The sequence below is a fragment of the Rana temporaria genome, chromosome 1 (assembly GCF_905171775.1).
Source record: "Rana temporaria chromosome 1, aRanTem1.1, whole genome shotgun sequence".
Classification (NCBI taxonomy): domain Eukaryota; kingdom Metazoa; phylum Chordata; class Amphibia; order Anura; family Ranidae; genus Rana; species Rana temporaria.
Window position 1 is genome coordinate 607,212,190 of NC_053489.1, and position 24,484 is coordinate 607,236,673.

The window sequence follows — 24,484 nt, forward strand, 5'->3', positions numbered from 1 at the left end:
TAGATATTCATTTTATGGTCTGATCAGCAATAAGCCTTGGGCAGGTGAAATCTAACACTGCAGATGCCATGGTGCTGTACCCTCTTTACACACCAAATCCCCTTTAATGTGTTCTCGCATGCAGCACTGAAAAGCATTATGAAACACAATATGAGCTTCTAGCCACACCTGATGTCATCACATTGGAAGCCAATTATTCAGCGAGTATTTCATACCGACATCGTATTTTGTTTAGATTTTGAAATTCCTTCCAAGCCCCACATCACACGATCCAACTGCTTGACCAGATTGGGTATTTGATTCCACTAACATAACGATAGTAGATTTAATGATCTCCTTACTTTTTTTTTTTTTTTTAACAGGTTTTAACATTATGCAGGCAATTTTTTTTTAAACCACTTTGAAAAAGAATAAAAAAAATGAAAAAGGTGAACGTGCAATCCTTCCAGTAACTATCATATGTAAAAATAACTGCGTGCCTACAGACGCACTATGACCTGTCCAGCCACTCGTTTTAATAATACATTTCCCCAGGACGATGCTTTTATCCCAGTGAGAAAAAATATCAGCACAAAGGAGTGCCGTAATGCAACATGTTTATTATTGTTGTTATTATACAGGATTTATATAGCGCCAACAGTTTGAGTAGCGCTTTGCAACATGGGGGCAAACAGTACACTTGCAATACAATTCAATACAGAAGGAATCTTAAAGTGCCCTGCTCTTTAGGAATTACAATCTAAAAGGGAGAGTCAAGTAATACAAAAAGGTAATAACTGTGGGGGATGAGCCGATGGAGAAAATGAAAATACAGTTGTTAGGTAGAGGCAGGATAGGCTTCTCTCAAAAGGAGGGTTTTCAGGGATCACCTAAAAGCTAATAGAGTAGGAGATAATTGGGGTAAGGAGTTCCATAGGATGGGAGAGGCTCTAGAAAAGTCCTGGAGGCGAGCATAGGAGGGGGTGATGAGGGAGCTGGAGAGCAGGAGATCTTGAGAGGAACAAAAATAATGATTAGGTTGGTATTTTGAAACTAGGCTAGTGATGTTGTGGATGGCTTTGTAAATTATTGTTAGCATCTTTGATTTAATTAGTTGGCTGAGCATTTAGGGAACAACATAACATAAAAGAACCCATGATAAATGTAAACAATATCAATTGGGCTACTGCTGCTCTAACAGGGTACACTGTTCCTGTCATTTTCTGATTCACATGTCTACGGAACAGCTGTGGAGCTGGATCTAGCATTAAGGACCATAGGCCTGTGTCTACAGGCTGCAGAGACAAAGGGACAACATATTACTTGTATAGTTAGCTTATTCTTATTCACTATTAAAAAATACATGTTGCAAAAAAAAAATATTTCACATTTTCACAAAATCCTAAGCGAAGTTAAAACCAGAAAAATAACAAAATAACCTGCAGATGGTACAATTCTGGACCACCATTGCATGTCTATGGCTAGCCTTAGAACTGTCATCTCTTACATGAGGAACAAATGTTTTATTAGTGAATTGATTTAGACTCTCGAACCAGAACAAGAGAACGCAGTAATGCTGAAAAGTAAAAAGTGCAGTAAAAGAGGCCTGTGATGAGCGAGCCTAAAAATGGTCCAATCACGTTCTCATAAACTTTTGACACAGCAATACTGTCTGCTTGACATTTACCATACATTCATCCTTTGGTTAAAAGTTCTACATGTATTGCCTTGTTCATAGGCTTAACATCACTGGACTTGCTTAAAACTGCATCCACGCTTTGTTCCAATATACCTGTTCTAACAGCATTGCTGAATGCTAACCTTTGTCCTAGATCTTCAATTGTCCCGGCGAGGAATGCAGATAAGAATCGAGGAAAAGACGTGGGGGATTAAAAAATGAATTTATCTAATATGAGCTCATCACTTAGATATTATTACAATGCTAGCAAAGAATTCAGTTCATTTTTTATGGGGAGGAGTTTTATTTAAAAGGCCAATCATCTTAAAATAAGAGCTGACAAAACACTATAAAAGAACATTTACAGCGATTTAGGATGACGTTTAAATGGAGGCACACCTGTTATTAACACTAAGCGGATGATGAAATTTTTAGTATAATTTCTAAAAGATCTGGTTAAAGTGCAACGTCTTAAATTCCCAACTTTTGCACTGTGGCAGATGAGTTTATATAAATAATACATACATTCACAAAACCAATGCAAAGTTCTTGGTAGGTTGGGAGGTTGTACCCCACCAAAGTCACTCTGCAGTCACCCATCTGTCAAAGAAATCGCCATAGACAAAGTCATTCAGCAACCAACCAGTATATGGTGGATAGTAAAGGAGAAGAACAGCCAAAGCTTGTTTGGCTGTACTTCTCCCGTGGATCACAGAGTGCAGTTCATTTCTGCACTCCTGTGACCTGTTTTCAGAAGATAGCGGGCTGAAGTCTGTTGTCTGCTGACGTCACAGAGCCTGTCCAGACTCAGGCAAGATCGAGACAATGGAGTCGGGATCTGCCCACATGCCTGGACCAGCACCCAGCTCAGCTTCTCAGCCAGCCGCCGAGAGCCTGAGCCAGCCTTTACCACCCCCTCCCCAGCTCCAGTGAGCATGGAAGGGGGGCAGAGCCTAGACCTGCTGACTGACAGTCACCAGCTCTCTGCTTGGGGAGCTGTGAGAACCGAGCGATCTGCAGTGTTAGTTTGCTCCGTTCTCAGGGTAAGAGGCGCTGGGGGATAGATGCAGCTAGGTAAGTATAATTCAAGAGAAAAAAAATTCCCATACATCTCTTTAAAGTTAAAGTAGAGCCAAAGGCAAAACGTTTTTTTTTTTTTCATTTTGCCAAAGATGTTCCCTCTATTATTTTTCTGGTGTCAACCCAAAATTTAGGATTTTCTTTTCGCTTTCAATGAAGATGGTAAACAGGAAAAATAGAGGTGCTGAATCTCCCTAATGGGGACAATAAAACCCAAAAGATGTTCCAATCCCTCTCCACTCTATCCAAAACGAAACAAAAAAAAGTTAAAGTCTTGTCCTTGTGCCTCCATGTTGTTAGTCTGTTACTATAGAGTATTTTCAAGGAGCTTTAGGTATAGATTAGAATACCTACATCTCAGAACATTAATGCAAGCAACACCTAACGCTGTTAGGAGCACATGTACAGTTTGCAATAACTGCTTTTTAAAGATATAAATGATATAAATAAAAGGTGATCATTGTAAGCACCCTTTGTGGAGCTACCATTTATAGTGACCCTGTAACTAGACAGCATGGCCTGCATGCAAATATGGACAACAGTTTAAAAAAAGGCATGTAAAATAAAAATGGAAAAAATATTCTTAATATTATTCTGATCTGTAATAACTACACACAGCTATAAAAATTCAAGCACAAACCTTATATAAGACCCCTATAAAACTGACTTGTCCATTCTCCTTAGTCACATATTTTCAAATTGGTTGCAGGTGTACAAGAAAAAAAAATACACTAATTTAAAAAATGCTCACTCAAAAAGAAGGGATATCCTGCAAAAGGATAATCAGTCAAAATAAAATAAAAACTTTGCAGAGACAAAAGGAGCCTTATTTATTAAGGAGCTGTTATTTGTTAACGCTGTGATCCACAGCAACCAGTAGTAATTGGACTGCTCTGTACTAAATAAGGCTGCAAAATTTTTTTTTTTATAAATGTTGACTATGTCAAACAACTAGATTGCCCTTGTTTGTTTACTGTGAGCAACTAATACATTTTCCTTTCCTCCATTTTTTATTACCAACTTAATACCTTGATCCTGTGTAGCACACTGTTCAATAGTTGCCTTATTAGTTCTTATACTACACCATGTCTGATGAATATGCCCCAAGGATAAGTGTTTCCAACAGGTACTGTGTGTATTGCATTATAGCATTGGTGCCGAAAATATTCTTCAAAGCTTGTAACTAAAGTATATTTAGTTAACCTATAAACAATATCACTTCTGTATTTAGCTTCTGGCTTTCATCACCTCAAATGTGGTCTGAGTTCTCTTGACTTCAGAGGAAGACCTGCCACCTTGCCAACTTGTTGGCAGGCTGCAGATGAGCCAGGTTTGGGCTGTACGGGCATAATGCAGGAATGGGATGGTATAGGATAAATCTCAATGAAGCTAAGATCAGGTAAATATAATCTATTGATAAAATACTCAGCATGGGAAGTAGAGACCATACTAGTCTAAAAATGCACTTGTTAATTGCAAGGTACCACTTTTTACCATATATAATAATACAATGTAATAGTTTTTAAATACTTCATGTTCAAAATGCATCATGCAAACATTTAGCGGCAAATACCTTTTTCAGATTTATGTAAAAAAATAAAAAAACACATAACCTAAAAAGGACTACCGTATTTATCGGCATATAACAAGCACAGGCGTATAACGCGCATCTTCATTTTAAGAAGGAAGTTTCAGGAAAAAACACTTAAAATTTGAAATAAAGAACTTTGAACCAAATGAGGGTCAGTGTCTCAAAATTGCCCATCAATGCAGCTTGATCAATGCCTATCCGCAGCCTCACCATTGCCATGAATGGAGCCTGATCAATGCCCATCTCAGGGAGGGGGCGGGATGAGAGACGTCAGATTACATACAGTGAGAATCTCGTATTTACTCAGAGGCCTCTTTAATACAAAGTCCCGCCTCCTGGACCAGCTTCTATGATAGACAGAACACTGGTCCAATGCCGGCCCAGAAGACGGGACTTCCTATTACAGAGGCCGCTGAGTAAACAGGAGATTCTCGCTGTATGTAATCTGACGGCACTCGTCCTGCCTCCTTCCCATTCTCTATGAGGCAGCCCAAATTGCAGTATCGGTGTATAACACACACACACTATTTGCAACCGATTTGCAGGGTGAAAACGTGAGTGTTATATGCCAATAAATACAGTAATTAACAAAACAAGACCAAGTAAGTGCAAATTGAAGGGTGCTGTAAACGATCAGCAACTGCTGGCTTTTCCTTAACAGTGGTTAGGCTAGAGAAAAATTAGGTCTGGCTGTTGTGGGTTTGTGCACATTGCCTTAATAAATAAATAATCCCAATAAAATTCTTGAACATTAATACTGTGGAACTGAGACATGAAAACTCAAATTTCCTTATATTCATGCATATGCATTGGTTTTTAAAGCACTATTTTCTATACTCTTTTGTACTTTTTGAGTCTGCATTCTCAAAATATTAATTTAGTCAACAAATTGGTGAGATTCAAAATGGCCTCCCATATTTCAAAGTGTTAGCAATGGCCAAAAACAGAGAGACCAAGATCAAATACTGATATAGATTTTGTGAATGCATTTATTTTTGAATGATGCAAGTAAAACTATTTAGCAAAGACAATTTTGTCTACAACACCCTCATTAAGGATAAACACATTTCTTAGCATTAAAAGGATAAATCATACATCTGTCTCAAAAAGCATTGCCTTCCTTTACAATTCGATGTGCAGAACATTAGCACCACTCATTCTTGAAGTCAAAAGACAACAAACAAGCGATTACACCAACTAGTCATACTATGCTTAGTACAACGACAAGCCACGAAATGCAATGTCCTCTTGTACTTACAGTCTGTAGAGCTTCGGAGTCGTCAGGAAAAGCAATTCCGGAAACACCTGAAGATTATTTCGATTCAAACGTCTGAAACAAAACAAATATAACCAATTATTAGAAGCTGATGCAACTGACTCTTTAAAAGCCTAAAAAATAAAATGAAAACAAAAGTGGGTCAAAAGTCCAAAATAATATTCAAAGATAAAGTTCTTATTGTGACAAAAAATAAATACTTTTGCATTACAAAGTAATTTAATCTCGCTAAAGTCTGCGGTCCTTGCATTTTTGCCTAAACCAGACAACAGTGGTCAAATAAAGCAACAGCTGTTTGACTTTGGCCTACCCCTGTCTGTATAGAGACCTTAAGTCGACTGATCTTGAAGAAGAATTATTCACCCATTTCCCAGCCAAATATTCTTATGCCCTGTAAGATCAGTGCTGGGAGGGTCTACATACATACAGATCAGAAAAATATATGGTCAGCTGATGCAACTGTACACGTTTATGCCATGATCATTCCATAGAAAGATTGTACAGTTGGATCTTCTGACTTTCACAAGTAGATGAACTGATTAGCGACAACCCATATACAAGAGCTTTTGGGTATTCAAGTACAAAATTATCAAGGCCATGGAGGGACAAAGACAGAAGAAGTGTGAAAAAAATCGAAGCAAAACAAAAGACCGTTGTAGATATTTCTGTATAATCAGCTAATCCACTTCCTATTCAAGATGCACCCCATCGTGAAAAGGCTTTATAGCAGATATATGAATTATTAGTGAACTATACAGTCAGAGAACAATGCATCCTAAAAAATGTGAGGAATGTGAGAGTGGAATCCAGCCTCCAGCTAAACTCGGAGGTAAACTATGGAGCAGAGAGGGGAAAAAAGAAGCAAAATGTAGAAATAGGAAAAATCAAGTTGTACCAGGATAAAGTGTTGTATCGCAATCCATTATAGACTGTAAGGAGCAACAAGTAAGTGCTGTCAGGGAAGGATGCGTACAAAAATAGACATGGGAAAAATAAACAGCCCTACTGGCTGGGAATTTGTGAAAAGGTCTGCAAAGACTTTCTCACCATCATTTCAAATTAATGTCCACACAAGGAGTTCTGCTAGTCTCCATGGCATATTGTCCTATATGCTGCAATTTTTAAAGCACTGGTCTGATTGATGTTAATGGTTTAAACATTTATTTAGCTAGTGAGGCATTTTGGCGATATATTGAAAGCAATAACCCACAGAAGCAGTAGAAGGGTCTAGCCAATGTAGACCAGGAGATGGTCAGAAGTGAAACAATAATAGGAACCCCAGCAGGCTGGAAATAACTTGAACTGTGGGACTCTCCGGTCTACATGGACAGATGTATGGGAGGTATACTGCTGGCCACATATTTTTTTTCATCAGACTTTAAATTGTACCAGAACTCACCAAAACATTGACTGACATGGAAACTGTTGTGGTAATGGGAGCATCATGTTCAGATGATTGTTTGAATACTACACCAATGCAAAAGCAACCAAATTTACCCATTACCTGGTTGCCATGTGTAAAGGGCCCACCAGAAGGGGCATTTGTATCCACGAGTGTGGGTCAATTAATTGTAGACAAAGGTACGTGTGCAAATTATTATAATTAGTATGGTAATTTAATGGATTTCTAGCATATGAAGGTTAAAGAACATAGCCAAATTGGGTGCCAGAATGTTTTACAGCATTTATGTAGGTTTTATTATTTTACATTATGGTAAAAACATGGTTATTTCTACAATTTTGATATCTTAAAAATAATGTTAAGAAGACTATTTTCATTAAACTAATAGGTCACTTGTCTGTTGGATAGAAGATAAGAACTACTTTAGAACATAAATTCAATCAGGCTTCATTATGAAAAATTCTGCTGACTGCCTGTGTACAAATGCCCCTATTTATCAGCAGCAATTTCTACTTATCCTTAACTTTATGCCAAAATGTTAGATAATAAAATTATAAATGTAGCCTATAGTGACCAACCAGACATCATCTTTATTCAATGCATTAGATTGGTTTCCACAGGCAACAACTCTTTTGTTTTGACTTTCCTGTATCCAGTTTTAATAAACAGGCCCCTTAGACTCTCCATACAGATTAACTTTATTAGATTTACAAAATGATTTGTAGTGAGAACGATCCTACCATGGGCTATTGTTCACTACATTCGGTCATAATTTGTTCATGGAAAAAGTTGAGAGGCTTGTCTTTTCACTAGGGAACAACAACTAGGTCTCTTCTCGATGTCCCTTGTTTGGTCAGCTCATGAAAGAAACTATATTTGCAATGTATCTGCAGGTTGCCTTAGAAATGCTTCGAAATTCCAGGGTCCAAGGAGATGAATTGGTTGTCAGATAACAATGTACCTCCATCAGATGGACTTGGCAGTTGTAAACAAAGGGGATTCTTTCGACTTTTCCTCACAAATATGAAATATTTACTCTTGGCCAACAGCTGGGAACGATTATAAAAGAACTGTTCATATAGAACTTGGTCCGTGTTCAAAAAGACCAAAATCTTCTGTCCTCCTACTTCACAATTCTCAGACAGAGACTTCTTAAACAGATCTGAGCAGACATTTTAACAAAAGAATGGCGACCCCACTACGCTACATGCTACCAGAGAGCGATATAATCCAGCTTGTAAAATGAAGCCTGAATGAAAGTAAATCAAAAATGAGCAGACAGTCTGCTTCAGACTGAATCAATTGCAAATCTGTGCAAATTTTTAAATCACTGACCATAGAAGCGACATGATTGTTTTCCAGTCCAGTTGGTTTCATGTCCATATACAACAACAAACATCCCCATGGGGGTAAATAGTGAGCAAGCTTTAAAAAAAAATATTTTCCCATTTGTTCCATTCAAGATGGATCCGTGCCAGTTACTTGTACCCACTCTTTCCTCCTCCACTTGCTCAACATGAACACTTGGGCAATCAAATCATGAATATTATGAGGATTCCAGCGACAAAAAGTGATAAAAGTTAAAAATACATAGAGCTTCTAAAATAGAACAGGTAGGAATTTGGAAACTGTAGACTGGAGTCTAAAAAATCTTTTTAAAAACTGTTCTTAAAATGGGATATATGCTTTGTGGTCAGAAATTTCTCTTTTTTTTCAACAATATCACCTTTTAGAACCCCATTAGTAGTGGCAGTTAGTTATCACATGACTCAAACTTCTTTAAACCTTTCTACACATAAGGCTTAATTCAAAATGCTTTAACATAAAGACTAGACTCTCTAATTTTGGTATTTGCCTGTAATTTTCAAATCTCACTGGATTCAGCTTAAAGTCCATCTCCAGGAAAACTAAAACTCCTTGCTTGTTAGCGTTAGGTGCTTGCTTCTGTACAGGGAATGGGAAAAGCACTTTTGCTTTAAAACACAGAAAACAAATTCTCCTGCGCACGAGAGGATAATCCAAGAGTCAATTGCCCATAGGTATGATACATGTACCAACAACAGTGCCACTGGCCTTGCTGCCCTTCATGGATGGGGATATCCTAGGGGCAAACAAGAGAAAAGAAAACAATGGCGCACCAGCCTAGTGTATTACCGTTAAAAGATTTTAATAGAATTAAAATATATACAGGGCCTACTCACAAGTGTAGTAGAAAGAATCGCAGTAAAGCTTAATCGACATAAGCTGCAATGAGAAGACCTCAAACCACACTGGGCTCTGATGAAGAGGCTTAGAGCTTCGAAACGCGTCAGCAGTCGGTGACCCCCTTCACTTTCTCCATGACTGATCGGAGTGTCGTTCGAGGTCTTCTCATTGCAGCTTATGTCGATTAAGCTTTACTGCGATTCTTTTTACTACACTTGTGAGTGGGCCCTGTATATATTTTAAGTCTATTAAAATCTTTTAACGGTAATACACTAGGCTGGTGCGCCTTTGTTTTCTTTTCTCTTGTTAAGCACTTTTGCTTACCTGACTCTTTGATCCCCCAGCAAATTGCGCCTTCCTACACTTTGACAGAGAATTGTTCTAATGAGTCCTCATGTCCAATGCACAACTATAGTCCCTACATTAGTCTGGATGACTCAAGAAGACCTTAGAATGTAAAAGCATAGGGGAGAAGATGGTGCAGGGAGAATCATAAAGTACAACTACTGTACCTAGCCCCCCTACAGGTGAAAGTTCAACAAGGTTTGCACATGGTAGCTTCTTACAAACATATAAATACTTTATTTCAACACAGGGTTAAAACCCAAGTGATCTTCCACTGAAAGGAAGGACTTTTCATTTTCCTGAAGTTGAGCTTTAAAAAAACTGTCACTTTTCCAAAAAAAAGTATACCGTCCTTATACTGGTGTGGTCGTTTTGTGGACTGAGGCTATAGTCAGTTGAAAGAGCCTGGGACATACTGATATTAGAAGACTGCAAGCAGACCGCAGTAATGCATGCTATATCCATCAAATGTAACACATGTGAGCTTAGTCAAAAAGAAATGCAAAGATCAGTGAAAGGTGCCAATGTATATGGACCAATAGCAACCAGATTACCAGTTATAACAGTCATATCAGTTAAAACAAACATTCTGATTGGCTACTATAAGCTACAGCACCCTACAAAAAGACTTTTAACAGAATACAAGGTAAATTGATAACTATCTTGGCAGCCATTTTGACATTACACAAAATGGTTGTAACCAATGTATACATTAAAGGTTACACTGAACTTTATAGTAGGGTGTTTAAGTTTTAAAAACAACTAATTAAAATAAAAAATTAATAAAGCATTGCAAATTCAGAAGAAAATGATACGGAATGTAGGACTGCACATAAATCACCTAACGTCAAATCATTTTACCTCACAAACAGCTGGAACTCCACAGGTTGCTGTGGAAAAAAACAGATGGGCCAAACACTTGGGCCTATCGAGTAATAAAGACACTTATGAGGGAAGCCTACAAGTAGGACTAGCTGGCAGACATTGTCCAGGCCACTTCATCTGACTGACCTGCCTATGTGCGAAACACATGAAAAAGCTCTGGGAGCTTAACGCTGAACAGCACAATAACGAACAGCGGGAGATAGGCTGTGTATCAACCAAGACAGTGCACATTCATGAAACTCTAATTTCCTAACAGGCCTGCCTTATGAACTATGAAGTATGAATAAAAAAAAAAGGAAAAAAAGAAAATAAGTTGACTACCAGAGAGCTGCCAATAAAGATATACTATTTCAACAAAGATGCAATGGCTTAAAGCACTAACTGAAATCTTAGTATATCAGAGGTCAGTTTATATTCTCAGGCTTTTAGGATAGGCTGTAGCTTGTAGTTCACACATAACATATATGATAATTCTACATTTTACATTGGACCTTATTTGTAAACACTGAAAGAACAGATCTCTGTCAGCGGTACCTTCAGCAACCAATAAGAAATGTGTTTTCATTTAATAGCCTGAATCGAACTCCAACATTTTTACTTTTGATCATTCTACCTTTATTATATGATATACATGTATTTTGCAGCTCCACAACTTATGCAAAATGTAACAGGAAGAGCTGGCTCTTTCTTATAGAAGAACTTTTATGAAGAAACTATGCTCTCATTTGCATATACTCTACTTATTGCAATTATATAGCCATTTGCCACTAGAGGGAGCTCTCGTTGGATCAGAGCATTAAAGAGATGTTGTCACCTTGCCCATGCAGGACAAAGTGACAGAGTCATGGCAAAGCAAAACCAAATCTTGCTTGAAGCAGGTGAAATGTAGATTAGAGGGAGGATAACTGCAGATCACATGCACCTGTTAATGAATTCTGAAGTGTCTAAAGGCCCATACACACGATAGGACTTTTTGACAACAAATGTCCGACGGACCTGTTTGATGGGACAATCCGACTGTGTGTATGCACCATCGGACAAAATTGTTGTGTTTTTCAGCAGACAAATGTTCGCTGTGCAAACAGACAAACTTTCCAGCAACAATTGTCTGATGGAGGCTAATCCTATCATGTGTATTAAAGTCCAAAGTACAAACATGCATGCTCAGTACCAATACTAAAGATCAGACAACAATAGCAGAAGTTTCCCACAGGGTGGCGGTAAAGAGCTGAAAAAACATGTGATTTGGTAAAAGTTGCCTGAAAAAGTCCTGCCATGTGTATGCATACCAAGTTCATGGCCAATGCCCATTCGGAGCAAAATCCACGGAAAAGTCAGATGGAACTCCGATCGTGTGTATGTTAAGAAGCATCTAAAATTGTCATTGACATTGACAAAAACTCCACACAGGCCCTTATACTTACCTTGCCTATGCTCCCTTTGCTGTTCACAGCCAGCCATAATACCAATACTTCTTGGTATGGAGGTGCATGTGACCTCCTCCCCATGATATTGCTTATGTTTCGCAGCCAATCACTAGCCCCGAGCATTGTTACATGACTGGAAGGAAATGTCAGTGCTCCTCCAGGTCACCGACAAGTCTTTTCAGTGCTTTCCAACGCCAAAAGGATTGGTAATCTCTACACTTTAGCAACAGGATTTAAATTTTTAAAGCTTCAAATACAATACATATGCTGGTGTCTGATCCTAAATCATGTACATACAGGCAGAAGGCTATAAAATGTGTTGTCTATTGAGAAATCCAGCTTGCCAGGATCTAATAGACAAATTACCTTGTCCTATGAATTTGAGCCCTCTCTAGTCAGTGACATTTTACTCTAATGCAGACCATCAAGGGAGCAACTCCATTAGGGTAAGTGGTTCCTTCACCTGGATGATTCTGCTGCTCATGCTGACTCATTCTTGTAGTGTGGCCTTAGCTCATATACAGTACATGTTTACATGAGTGCTTTAATCAATTAAAAATATTCTCCTTTGGCCCACGAGAAAATAATCCCTGGGAAAGTAGGGGAACAAATTAATGGGATTGGGCAGAAAGAAATATATAAAAACAAAGTTTAGTGAATATTTTTTTTAATACATTTTTTATTCTCCTTTTTAGTAGGCTTAGAAAGGTTTACTCTCTATTCCTAATTACATAAACCTTCTAGAATTCATAATTTGTGACGAAAGTTGTTAATGGTTGACAGAACAGCATAGACACATCTATACTTACTGTAGAAGCTACATGTGGGCTTACATGTCATGGCCCACAAAGTGAAAAAGAATTATGCACCTGGTTATTTAAAGATGGCACGAGAAATCTCCCCTCCGGTATAAAAATACCCCTATAGAAGAATATATATTTTGAAAACAAAAGGCTTCAGGAATTTGCTCAGAGATAACCACACAAAAAGCTTGGTGAGCATCAGAAAACAAGCAATCTCTTACTTCATAGTTTTATCTTTGATTTACAAGGTTTCAATAAGCCATTTTTGATTGAAGTTTTACTATTTTTGTATATATAATCCAAGAAATACAATATTTTCATAACATTCAATATTCAGTGCCGGACTCTGCGGAGAGGATCTGCATCCAAATGCACCGTATTACTGATAAACAACACAATGCTTTTCAGGGATTTTGGCAATTGGTTATATAAGTAGTAGTGTTGCTCACGAATATTCGCATTGCGAATATTCGACTCGAATATAGCATATTCGAGAAATCGCGCTATATTTCGAATTTCGCGGTGAATATTCGCAATTCCGAATATTCGCATTTTTTCAATTTGATTTTTAAAACAGATCACATCCTATCGACGTCTAAAAGCATTGCTGGTATGATTAGAGACCCTGGGCCGAGTAGCTAAGCTGAGGCGATCCTTTTATGTTGCCAAATTGAAAAAAAAAAAATTGCGATTTTTCGCTATTGCGAATGCGAAAATGATTGCGAATTTTTGATAACTGTGGTAGGAGAACTCTGATTGTCTCTGATGCAAAAGGGGGGGGGCTTTGTGTATGTGTATGTTATGAATATTTGTATGTTTGATATTATTTTTTTTTGTAAGAAGGAAAAAATTGCGCATACCTTAAAAAAGGGGAGAATACAGCAGCAACTCAAAAATGTTATACAACATAAATGAATACAAGACAGAAAATGGAGTCGCTCTACAAGAATAAAAAATATGTCTAGTGACAAGACATGTGGGCAAATTATAAAATAAGCAAGCGCAAATAACTTGTGAAATACACAGTGAAACAAATATATAAAGAAATATAGTCCCAATAATAGAAAAATAATCTTTCATAAAAATGTCTTTGATATGTGAAGTGAAAAAAAGTCCAAAGCATGCAGCATGAACGTGTTCAATCTTCAAGGTGTTTGATTGACAAACGGCTGTGACAGATGGATAGAGTAAAGAATCACCACCAATGCAAAACACTTTTTATTTTGTATTGTAAAATATCACGAATATTCTGAGCCAATCAGAGTGCTCCTTCCGCAATTGCCGAATATTCGCAATTATTTTGTATTGTAAAATATCAAGAATATTCTGAGCCAATCAGAGTGCTCCTTCCGCATTTGCCGAATATTCGCAATTATTTTGTATTGTAAAATATCACGAATATTCTGAGCCAATCAGAGTGCTCCTACAGCATTTGTCGAAATTGCGCAATAAATATCGCATTCGCATGTTGCGATATTTCGATAAAATATCACGAATATTCTGAGCCAATCAGAGCGCTCCTCCAGCATTTCTCGAAATTGCGCAATAAATATCGCATTCGCATGTTGCGATATTTCGATAAAATATCACGAATATTCTGAGCCAATCAGAGTGCTCCTACCGCAGTTATCAAAAAATCGCAATTATTTTCGCATTCGCAATAGCGAAAAATCGCAATCATTTAATTTCGATAAAATATCACGAATATTCGAATTTAGCGAATATATCTCGAATATTCGAATATATATTCGAGATATATCGCGAAATCGAATATGGCGTATTCTGCTCAACACTAATAAGTAGCCCAACATGTATGCTAGTAAAATACAGGTACATTATTTATTTAGTATGCTTAAAACAGCTGTTCTGTGCAATTTCAGCTGAGTACCCCATAGCAGCTGCAATGCATTCGTGCCAGTTTACATATATATGCCATAATTATTTTTTTTTCTGTTTGTTTTTCAATACCTCGTCATAGTCTATACACTTGGTTATATATTGTTTTTTGTTAAATCATATTTAAGTCTAATTCAGTTTCTATTCCTAAGGAAAAAAAAAGACTCAGTGTGCTGTATTTTTTGTAGTCAAAGTTGAAAATAAAACAACACACTAAAAGTTTAGCTGAGGATTTTTTTTTTTTTGTGCAGAAACAGTATCTAACCAAGCAAACATCCCTCCCATTATAATGACTGAATATTTGTTGGCTATAAAAACTTGCCTCTTGCATGACCACCAAAAGCATTTTTTCCCCAGTTTTCTGGCCGCAGACATTAAGAATTGGTAGAATACAATCATTCGCCAATCCTCTAATGCCTCGTACACACGCTCGGAATTTCCGATGGAAAAAGTCAGACAGACTTTTTCCATTGGAAATTCCGACCGTGAGTCCCATCTGAGTTTTTCCATCGGATTTTCCGAGGAATTCTGTCTGAGTTTACATAGAGAACATGTTCTCTTTTCCTCCGATGGAATTCCGTCGGAATTCCAATGTGAATTTGGTCAGACAATTGGGTGTATGGGGCATTACTCTCATGCCACATACACAAGACCGTTTTTCGGGATTTAAAAAATTACATTTTTAATGGTCTAGAAAAAAACGAAGTTTTTTTCAACCCGATCGTTAAACCGGCCTTGCCTACACACGATCGTGAAAATAAAATGCTCTAGCAAAGCGTAGTGACGTACAACACGTACAACGGCACTATAAAGGGGAAGTTCCATTCGGATGGCGCTACCCTTGGGGCTGCTTTTGCTGATTTTGTGTTAGTAAAAGACGATTTGCGCTTTTCAGTCTGTTACAGCGTGATGAATGTGCTTACTCCATTACAAACGCTAGTTTTACCAGAACAAGCGCTCCCGTCTCATAAATTGCTTCTGAGCATGCGTGTTTTTTTCACATTGTTAAAGCCCACACACGACCATTTTTTACGACGTTAAAAAAACGACGTGAAAAATTAGAGCATGTTCTAAATTTTTAATGCCCATTTTTTACATCGTGAAAAATGCTCTGGAGCCCACACACGATCATTTTTTATGACATTAAAAAAAAATACTTCATTTTTTACAACCGTGAGTCGTGTGTTTGCGGCACTACACACCAGCAGGTAGTGCAATAGTAGCTTCTAACTAATGAGATTTAATTTTTGGCACTAGGAAGCCATCACAAATGTAAAAAGAAAGCCATTGCAAAAAATTTTTTAACAAGTAACAGAACCCCCCCCCAAAAAAGCAGAAGGTTTTAACAAAGATAATCTCTAGTACACACTGCTAATGATTATGTGGCCTCAAAATAGACGCCTTTTAGGAATTCCACTTTCTTTCACCACAGACCTAAGTTGCCCATAGGCAGCCCTAAACAACCCCAGATTTTCTACATTAAAAAAAATCTTCACAAGAAAGAAAAACACTTTTAGGTTTAAAAAAATTCTAGACCCAACATGATGGTTAAAAGAACCAACTGTTCTATAAGTCTGTAATAAAACATGCATTATTTATTCAGCCAGGCATTCATGTTAATGCATTGTGTAGACCAGTGATGACGAACCCTGTAACCCCAGATGTTTTGGAACTACATTTTCCATGATGCTACACTGCAGGGTGCTTGAGCATCATGGTAAATGTAGTTCCAAAACATCTGGGGTGCCAAGGTTCTCCATCACTGATATAGATCAGCCTTATCCCGGAAGAAAAATAGTGACTATAAGGGAAATGCACTTTGGGTGATCATTTTTACCTCTGAGTACAGAATGCCAACAGGAGGTATGTTCTCCAACCCAACTGTTATTATCTAGATTGGACAATGTTTGTTTTATGTCCATGAGAGGCCTATAACTACCTTAGTTTACAATACAATTAGTCATTACACTTTGTTGTAATGGCAGAGGAGCTTCAAATTGTATTTGTAAGTAGACTTCACACTTGCAAGTCAAAATACTTGGACTTCAAAACAAGATGGGTGTTAATAAAGAGAAAACACCCCCATGAAAAGCAATACAGCTGATAGAACACCCACTGAACAGCGGGCACTGGTAATCTTTCATACAGACATTATCATTTTGGGAATCACCCTGTACAGTAATTTACGACTCTTATCTGGGATACCACAGATATATCTAAATTTAAACAGTCCTAGAATGATGTATTGGCTCAAAATAAAAGGAGATGGAAACAAACACCAAGGAAAACAAACATATATATGACGACACTGCCCCCAGAACAACTGCCACAAACAGGCCCATACAACCTTCAACAATGTTATTCAATTCAGTATAGTCAAAAACTTCAGCAAAACTCTGCTTGATGAATGTGCGTGACTATTGCTTAAACCATCGCAGTTTGATTAATGAGATATCAGCCTCAAACATTTATTTAATTTGTTTTGCTTTATTATGTCTAGCAGACAAATATATATATATATATTGTGGGCATTAAATGGTATAGAATTTGAAGGGATTATCCACTTTGATGGCTGATAATAAAGTTATGGTCACTTGGCCTAGTTGGAAAAAGTAACTGAATTCCTGCTATAACCTCTTGGTCTTTTTGCACGACAAGGCTCCAATTCTAGAAACTATTTTTTCAATCTAACCATACAAGCATGGCTCTATACATTCACTCCATGAGATCATCAACATATGAGGCAATATTGATCAATTCCGTTTAATGTCTCGTGTGTCATTTTTAATGATTTTCCTCCACCAGCAATGAAAACAAGATCAGGAAAAAACCCAACCTGTCAAATCCCTTGCCGTGCTGGCCTCTTGAGGTCATAATTAACACATACATAGTCAGATCATGATGCGCTTGTATGGCCAATTTATGGCAGCACCAATACCATATAACAAGCACCATACTAAGTTACTTTAAGGTACAATGCCTATTGATAATGTGCTTGAATAAGGCTGAAGAAATCAAGTTGTAAAAAGGGAATCAACAACTAAACTGCCTAATCCATAAAGGCTACATAGTATCTCTCAAACCTAAAGAATGACAATTCCTTTGAAGGATGCCTTTAACTAAACTAGTTATTTATCTTTACATAATGACTAATGATAGCTTCATAATGACTCCGCAAACAACACAACAGCAAAGATTATTGGCAAACCTGCTAATCGCCAATAGACAATGAGTAGAATTATGCAAACTGTTTTCTTGCCTGAGGCAGCTATTTTACATAAGAACGTGTGACTTGGTTTCTGTGAAAACTCAACTTTCACTGAGAAACAGTTTCTCGCCACAGGTCAAAAAATAGGGTTATAATAAATAAAAGTAGCTGAATTTCTCCTCCTGTTTTTGTTCGCTCATCATATATGAACCAATGAAGTTTTTGCCCAAAAAACATAATGCAATAAAAAAAAAAAAAATTATTAAATTCCAATCTACGAACTTAGACTATTCTGTTTTCAAATACACCATGACACACACAAAATAACATTTCTATTTAAGCCACCATTAAAAATACTTACAATCTATCCAGCTCTTTCAGATCTTGAAACGCTCCCCTTTCAATGGTGCTAATCTTGTTCTCCATAAGCTGCCTGAAATTTAGAAAGCAAAGACGCGTTTTTATATAACTGATTATGCAGGCACCGATAACTGTCTTTATTCAATGACAAAGTAGGGAACAACTTACTTTCAAAAGTTTAAGTCCACTTCCATGATTAAAGTTCAGCTAAAATAATGAAAACACTGACCTTTCTGATCATGGTACTCAACACAAAGAAATAAGAAGTGGATAAAGAAACCCCTTTAGTTGTCTTCTTATATTACACAATTTTAAAATGATAGGCCATGAAAACTTTATTTTTAAAAGTTATTTCTTAATTCATACTCTACATAATACATACATGTGTAAAAAGAAGGTCTGTCTGAAGTTATCACTAACTTTGTTTATTGAGGAAAAATATTTTTTTTTCTTTTTCTTTTTCTTTTTAAACTAGACTGTTTGTATTAAAGTGGAGTTGTGTGCCAAGGGCCAATTCCAACACATGCATATAGTAATGGGTAATAAACATCCTGATTAATTAAAGGAAGTGTTAACACTTGTGAAAATCCAGTGGATCATACCACACGAGAAAACACAGCTACAGTCCAGAATAAGTACCTTTTTTCTTTCCAACTGAAATATTGTTTTCAAATAGGACAATAGTTGACTGAGCTGAGACAAAACAGAAGTACCCTCCAATTTCACAAATGTGTGTGAAAACATTGACAATTATAACTAATTACTTGCAGATGACAGTTGTTACTTTAATACAATGCATAACTTGCATAACTAAGTTTTTAAGTCTTTCAAGCTGCTTCTAGAGCTGGAAAAAGATTACCAGTACCACATTTTTAACAAACTGTTCACAGATCTTCATTTTGACACATTTTTTTTATGTTTGTGGAATAATATAATACACTGGGGAAATTAATTTGTAATATTACATATTTGACCATTTTAGACACTTGAGTCCCTTGTTTAAAATTGAATTAGGCATATACGCAGCAATAAATAAATAACCACTGAAAATCATTGCACAACAATAAAACATACTTACAAAACACGAAGATGACGCAGACCTGCAAAGTCTGTCTTTGTTATTCTTGTGAGATTGTTACCATTCAAATCTCTGGAAATTGGGGGAAAAAAAAAGAAGGTAAATGAAAAATATTTAGAACCAGAAAAGTAATTTTCTTTACCGATTTAGTACATTTATTTTAAAAAAAGGTAAAAAATCCAATAAACTATTTGTAACAGATTATCATTATCTCAAAAGATAACACTGTTCCAAACTTCATTTGATAAAGCAACAAATTCATGAGTCTTATCTCAAATGAGCCTTCAAAAGTGTCTTATGTTGACTTTGGAAGAGAACATCATAAAATTATTTTAGTTAGACATTACGCAAATGTAAACATCATAGTACAACCATTAAAGATTTTTTTTTTAAAATCAAAGCCTAGGTTAATGGTATCACCATAAATTACATATGTTTGCATCATTTTTACAACCTGACAATATTTACAAAAATATTTCAAACACTATGTGCACAGAAAATGTCCAGCCTAGATATAACAATAAATCATTTATTATACAACCTGGGTACTAGTAAAAAAAAACAACAAAAAAAAAACTTCTGCACTTATTAATGAAATTCAATCATGCATGAAGACTTTAGATAGAGTATAATTGACCAATTTCCTAATGCAAACATAACTGGGTTAACAAAAATGTCAATATTAAGACTTTGAACTTCAAAAGATCCACGTTATGGCACAATTGAATTTTTTTATTAAACCTTCACTTTTTTATGGAAACAAGTGGGATGCTGCCCACAGTGGATTATTTTTGTTATCATTTGAACATTAATATATCTCCTTTAATAGTTATTTAGCTGATATCTGGAGTTCAGCATCTGAAATTAACCTTGCCCTCATGAGGGCCAGTTCAGCTAAGCAGGGATTTGAATTAACATTGCTGCTGGTGACCAAAAAAGTCACAACAAACTTTTAAAAACTTTGGAAAACAAAACAAAAAAACTTTGTTTGTACATCTGTTCCTACTCGGCATTAACTACTCTTAAAATAATTGGCACCACCTAATAAGAAATATACAATTATAACATCCTACAAAAATTTAATTTTGATGCGCAACCTTTCTTTGATTAGAAATGCCAGGACAAGACTGAGGTTTTAAACATAGAAAGAGTTATGTCATCTGATAAAAAAAACTAAAGCAGACAAGGACAGGTAGTGACATATTTTTAGTACAATATTGCTTAGGGCTTCTGTCTAGATGGCAGTGTGTTCAGTGTAATGTTTGCCTAAACTTTGGCTTGTCAACACTTGGAGATGGAATGGGATCTCTCAACAGTCTGCTAGGTTGATTGTAGTTTGAACCACTTCTCTGGTTCTGATCAGTGATAACACCAGATGTAAAAAAATAAAAAAAAAACACTTTTTTATCCTGATCCAGATAATAGATAGAGAAAACACTATAGTAATCTGAAGACTTTGTATGTATATCAGTACAAAGGTTAAAACGGATTGAAGATATTGCTAACATTTATTGTAGGACTGCTTTGTTTAAATTTGTAAAGGTGGTGGTTCAAAGTCTTAAATAATCTGAAGACCTTGTAGTACAAAAGTTAAAAATGTACAATTGATTGAATATACCGGTAACATTTATTACAGGACTGCTTTGTTTAAATTTGAAAAGGTGATGGTTCAAAGTCTTAAATATTCTAAAGACCTTGTATTACAAAAGTTAAAACATACAACTGATCGAAAATACCGACAACATTTATTACAGGATTGCTTTGTTTAAATTTAAAAAGGTGATGGTTCGAAGTCTTGAATGCAGTAAACCAGCCTGCACTACAAGTGAAACTGACAGATTGAGATAAGATCAAGGAGAAGTTCTCCCTCCCTCTCAGCCTACTATATCCTGCATTGTCTCCTCTCTTTCATCTACGTTATGTGTACTGTAGCAGTTATTCCTTAAGAAATAAAAATCATCATTTGCAAAACCAATATGGCCAAGCAAAGTGATGCTAATAACACAGCCACTTTCTCGCTGCACTCCTGACGTCATCTACACTGTGTAATGGACTGTGTGCTCTGCTGAGGTTTAAAGTGCTGTTACAGTGTGGTGGTTCAGCTCCAGCCAAGGCTTGGAAATGTTACATCCAGGCACAGTAGGAAATAGTTTCAGGATGGATGAGCTTGCTTTCCATGGACAGAGAAAAGTGGTGTTGAAATCCTGAACCTAGCAGGCGCTGGTAAAGGCAATTGCGCCACTGATTATGTCACATCATGCATAAATATTGATGAACATTGTGCTTGAGAGTCTGGGCTGTGTAGAAAGGACAGCATGGTCTACCGAACAGAGGAACTGGCATTTCAATATACGGAAATGCTGGCACTTGCTTAGTAATCGGTGTACATGCAAGGCTGTCGTAAGACTTTGACCATACGCTTTCAGATGTTCTATCCTGTTTTATAGGTATAGTCGAATACTAGACACATGTTAGTAGAAATTTTAGATGTCACCATATGACTTGTGTATTAACAGGAACATGACATATATGTATCAACGTGAACATGAAATATATACTGTAACGATCAGCATTCACGTAGAGATATACTCACAGCCTTTCCGTGTTCCGGGGAATGTTGCGTGGCACGCTACGCAAAGATAACCCATGGCAGTCCACCGTGGTCCCACTACAAGTGCACTGAGTCGGGCACGGTTGAGGTGCCACCTCGCTCAAGATCACCAACACCAACCCCACCGAGATGGAAAGCTTCCAGAAACCTACGCCACACATTTTCTTCTTCACAAATCCCACAAACATTCGTAAAAACCAACTGGACAATGCCAAGGAGAACAGAAGCCAAGAAAGAAAACAATAAAACAAAACAAAAGAAAATTAGTTTTCACCAAGCTGGGTATACCAGCCGGACAATCTGGGGCTCGCCGATTTTGAAGAACTTGTTAAAATACTCAAGTTTGAAATCTGGCGGACACGGAGCGCTAGTCGTTTATCCAAAACGCATGGTGGCTGCACCAATCCGAGGATCCAAAGCAACTTCTCTCTTTTATTTTCTGAGCACCAAGCTTTTATATTCCCGTCAGAGACCAAGTGAGTTGATTGTGATTCCTGCCTTCAGCGTCCAGAGCAATCCTTCAGGCAGTGAATGAATTTCTGCATCTCCGTTTGTGCCGCCTCTGTATTGCTGTGATATCCCTTCAGCTCAGTGTATGCAGTTGAAAGCAGACAGGTATCTGCACAGTAAGTTTTATTCCCTGCAAAAGCTTTTCACTCCAGCCTTGTTGTATACACAGAGAATAGCCTGTGCATGCTGCTTTGCAGAGCCTGTCTGCTAACTAACTGCACATTGTAGCCTGAGAGAGGAGGAGGAGGAGGTTCTAAACAAACATACTGCCCTTAAAGGCACAGCACCTTACTCTCGTCGCTTCCAAATCCAATAGCACAGTCCCACTTAAAACACACAAAACCACAGTTCTTTAGAGCTGAATGCCTCCTACAGGGCTGCAATGCAATCCTCCACCACCATAAGAAGATCCTGTCTATTGAAGGCACAAGAGGGGGGAATTCTGATAGGGAGCAGACTTGTCTCAGTACATAGTCATTTTTTATTATGCCTGGCTCTACAGCACATTATCCATCTGCCACTCCAAAGTCAACAATCGCCAGCTCTGCAGTGCTGTGGTCTCCCTCTCGCAAGCTGATCAATGAAACAATCTGTAGATGTCTGCTGATCATCAGACGTCTATCTATCCCAGAAAAGATATGCTAGGGTCAGCACTGATAAAAAAAAAAAAAAAGTGTCCTTTTGAACTGCTGGGGCCAGCTCTGTGGTTCTTAAGTATCTCTCCATCTTTAAAGTAGATGTAAACTCAATCATTATAATCTTCAATAATCTTTAACATGTGAAAGCAGAACTGCACTGCATTCGATCACTACAAACCAAACGTATTTATTTCATTTTTAATATTCAGAGCAAACTCACCCATCTATCCATGTCTCAATGCTTGATTTTTCTGCAAAATCACTTTGAAAGATCACCCCTTAGGATATCTGTCCGTGGCTATCTTGAATAAGGGCAGATAAATCATGTATCATTAACGTCCTGAAATCTATCTGCCCTTAGCTCAGGCATGTATGTAGGAGGGTGTGCTTAGCTGAGAAACCCCCACCCTGAAGACTCCTGGAATGTATGACATGATTTGCTTTGATCTGGAAAACAGGAAGTTATTTGAAAGAAGTTCATAACAAGTAAATATGATACACTTTCCTGTCAATTTACTGCTAGCATCATAAGGATTAAAATAGTCTATGTGATTAGGAGAGTGAAATTCACATTAATTTAATTACAAAATGTACTATTTGTAATCTACAGCTTTCATTGAGGGCTGGTGCACACCAGAACACAGTGCGGGAAACCCGCGTTCCATGCGCATTTAGCATATCATGTTCAAAGCGCACTGCAGCGGGTGTCAATAATAAGTTAACCACTTGCTTACTGGGCACTTATACCCCCTTTTCTGACCAGGCTAATTTTCAGCTGTCAGCGCTGTCGTACTTTGAATGGCAATTGTGTGGTCATGCAACACTGTACCCTAATAACATTTTTTGCATTTTTTTGATAGAGAAAAACAAATAAAGCTTTCTTTTGGTGGTATTTTTTATCACCACTGTTTTTTTTGTTTTTTTTTTGCTAAACAAACGGAAAAAAAAAAACAGAACATTTTGAAAACTTTTTCTTCATTTCTGTTATAAAGTTTTACAAATAAGTAATTTTCTCCTTCACTGATGGCCACTGCTAGGTGGCACTGATGAGGCAGCACTAATGAGGCAGCACTGATAGGTGGCACTAATGGGCACTGATAGCCAGCAGCACTGATCATCAGAATACTGATGATCACTGCCCTGATTATCTGTGTACATGTCCCCTGTCAGGATTGCCAGTTACCGGCTCTGTGGCAGCACATGAGGAAAGGTATGTCGATGACCGGAAAGTCTGTTTACACTGTGATTGGACACAGCTGATCATGTAGTAAAGGGATGCTGTGAATGCCCTTTACCAGGATCTGTTACTGGCTGTCCAAAGGACACAGCGATCACAGAGCACACCCGGTGCATGCTCCAGGGGCTGCGCAAGGGGCGTGGTTGCAAGAGAACATCCGTGGAGGAACAGAGCCACACTGTAACCGTCTTTCGGCTATAGCGCGATAAGGAAGTGGTTAATGACAATCTAAACAAAGGTCGCAAATGCAGAAGTACAATGTAATGTGGTTGCAA

General features: G+C 37.4%; 1 protein-coding gene across 1 annotated transcript in view; it reads right to left on the reverse strand.

The window, feature by feature from the left end:
- Positions 1-22,591, reverse strand: part of SLIT2 (slit guidance ligand 2) — a 397,141-nt gene extending 374,550 nt beyond the window's left edge. Inside the window, 4 exon segments of the mRNA XM_040335198.1 lie at positions 5,587-5,658; positions 18,137-18,208; positions 19,214-19,285; positions 21,807-22,591. Of these exon segments, the coding sequence (XP_040191132.1) occupies positions 5,587-5,658; positions 18,137-18,208; positions 19,214-19,285; positions 21,807-22,012 (422 nt within the window). The 5' untranslated portion in view covers positions 22,013-22,591.
- Positions 22,592-24,484: the final 1,893 nt, after the last annotated feature.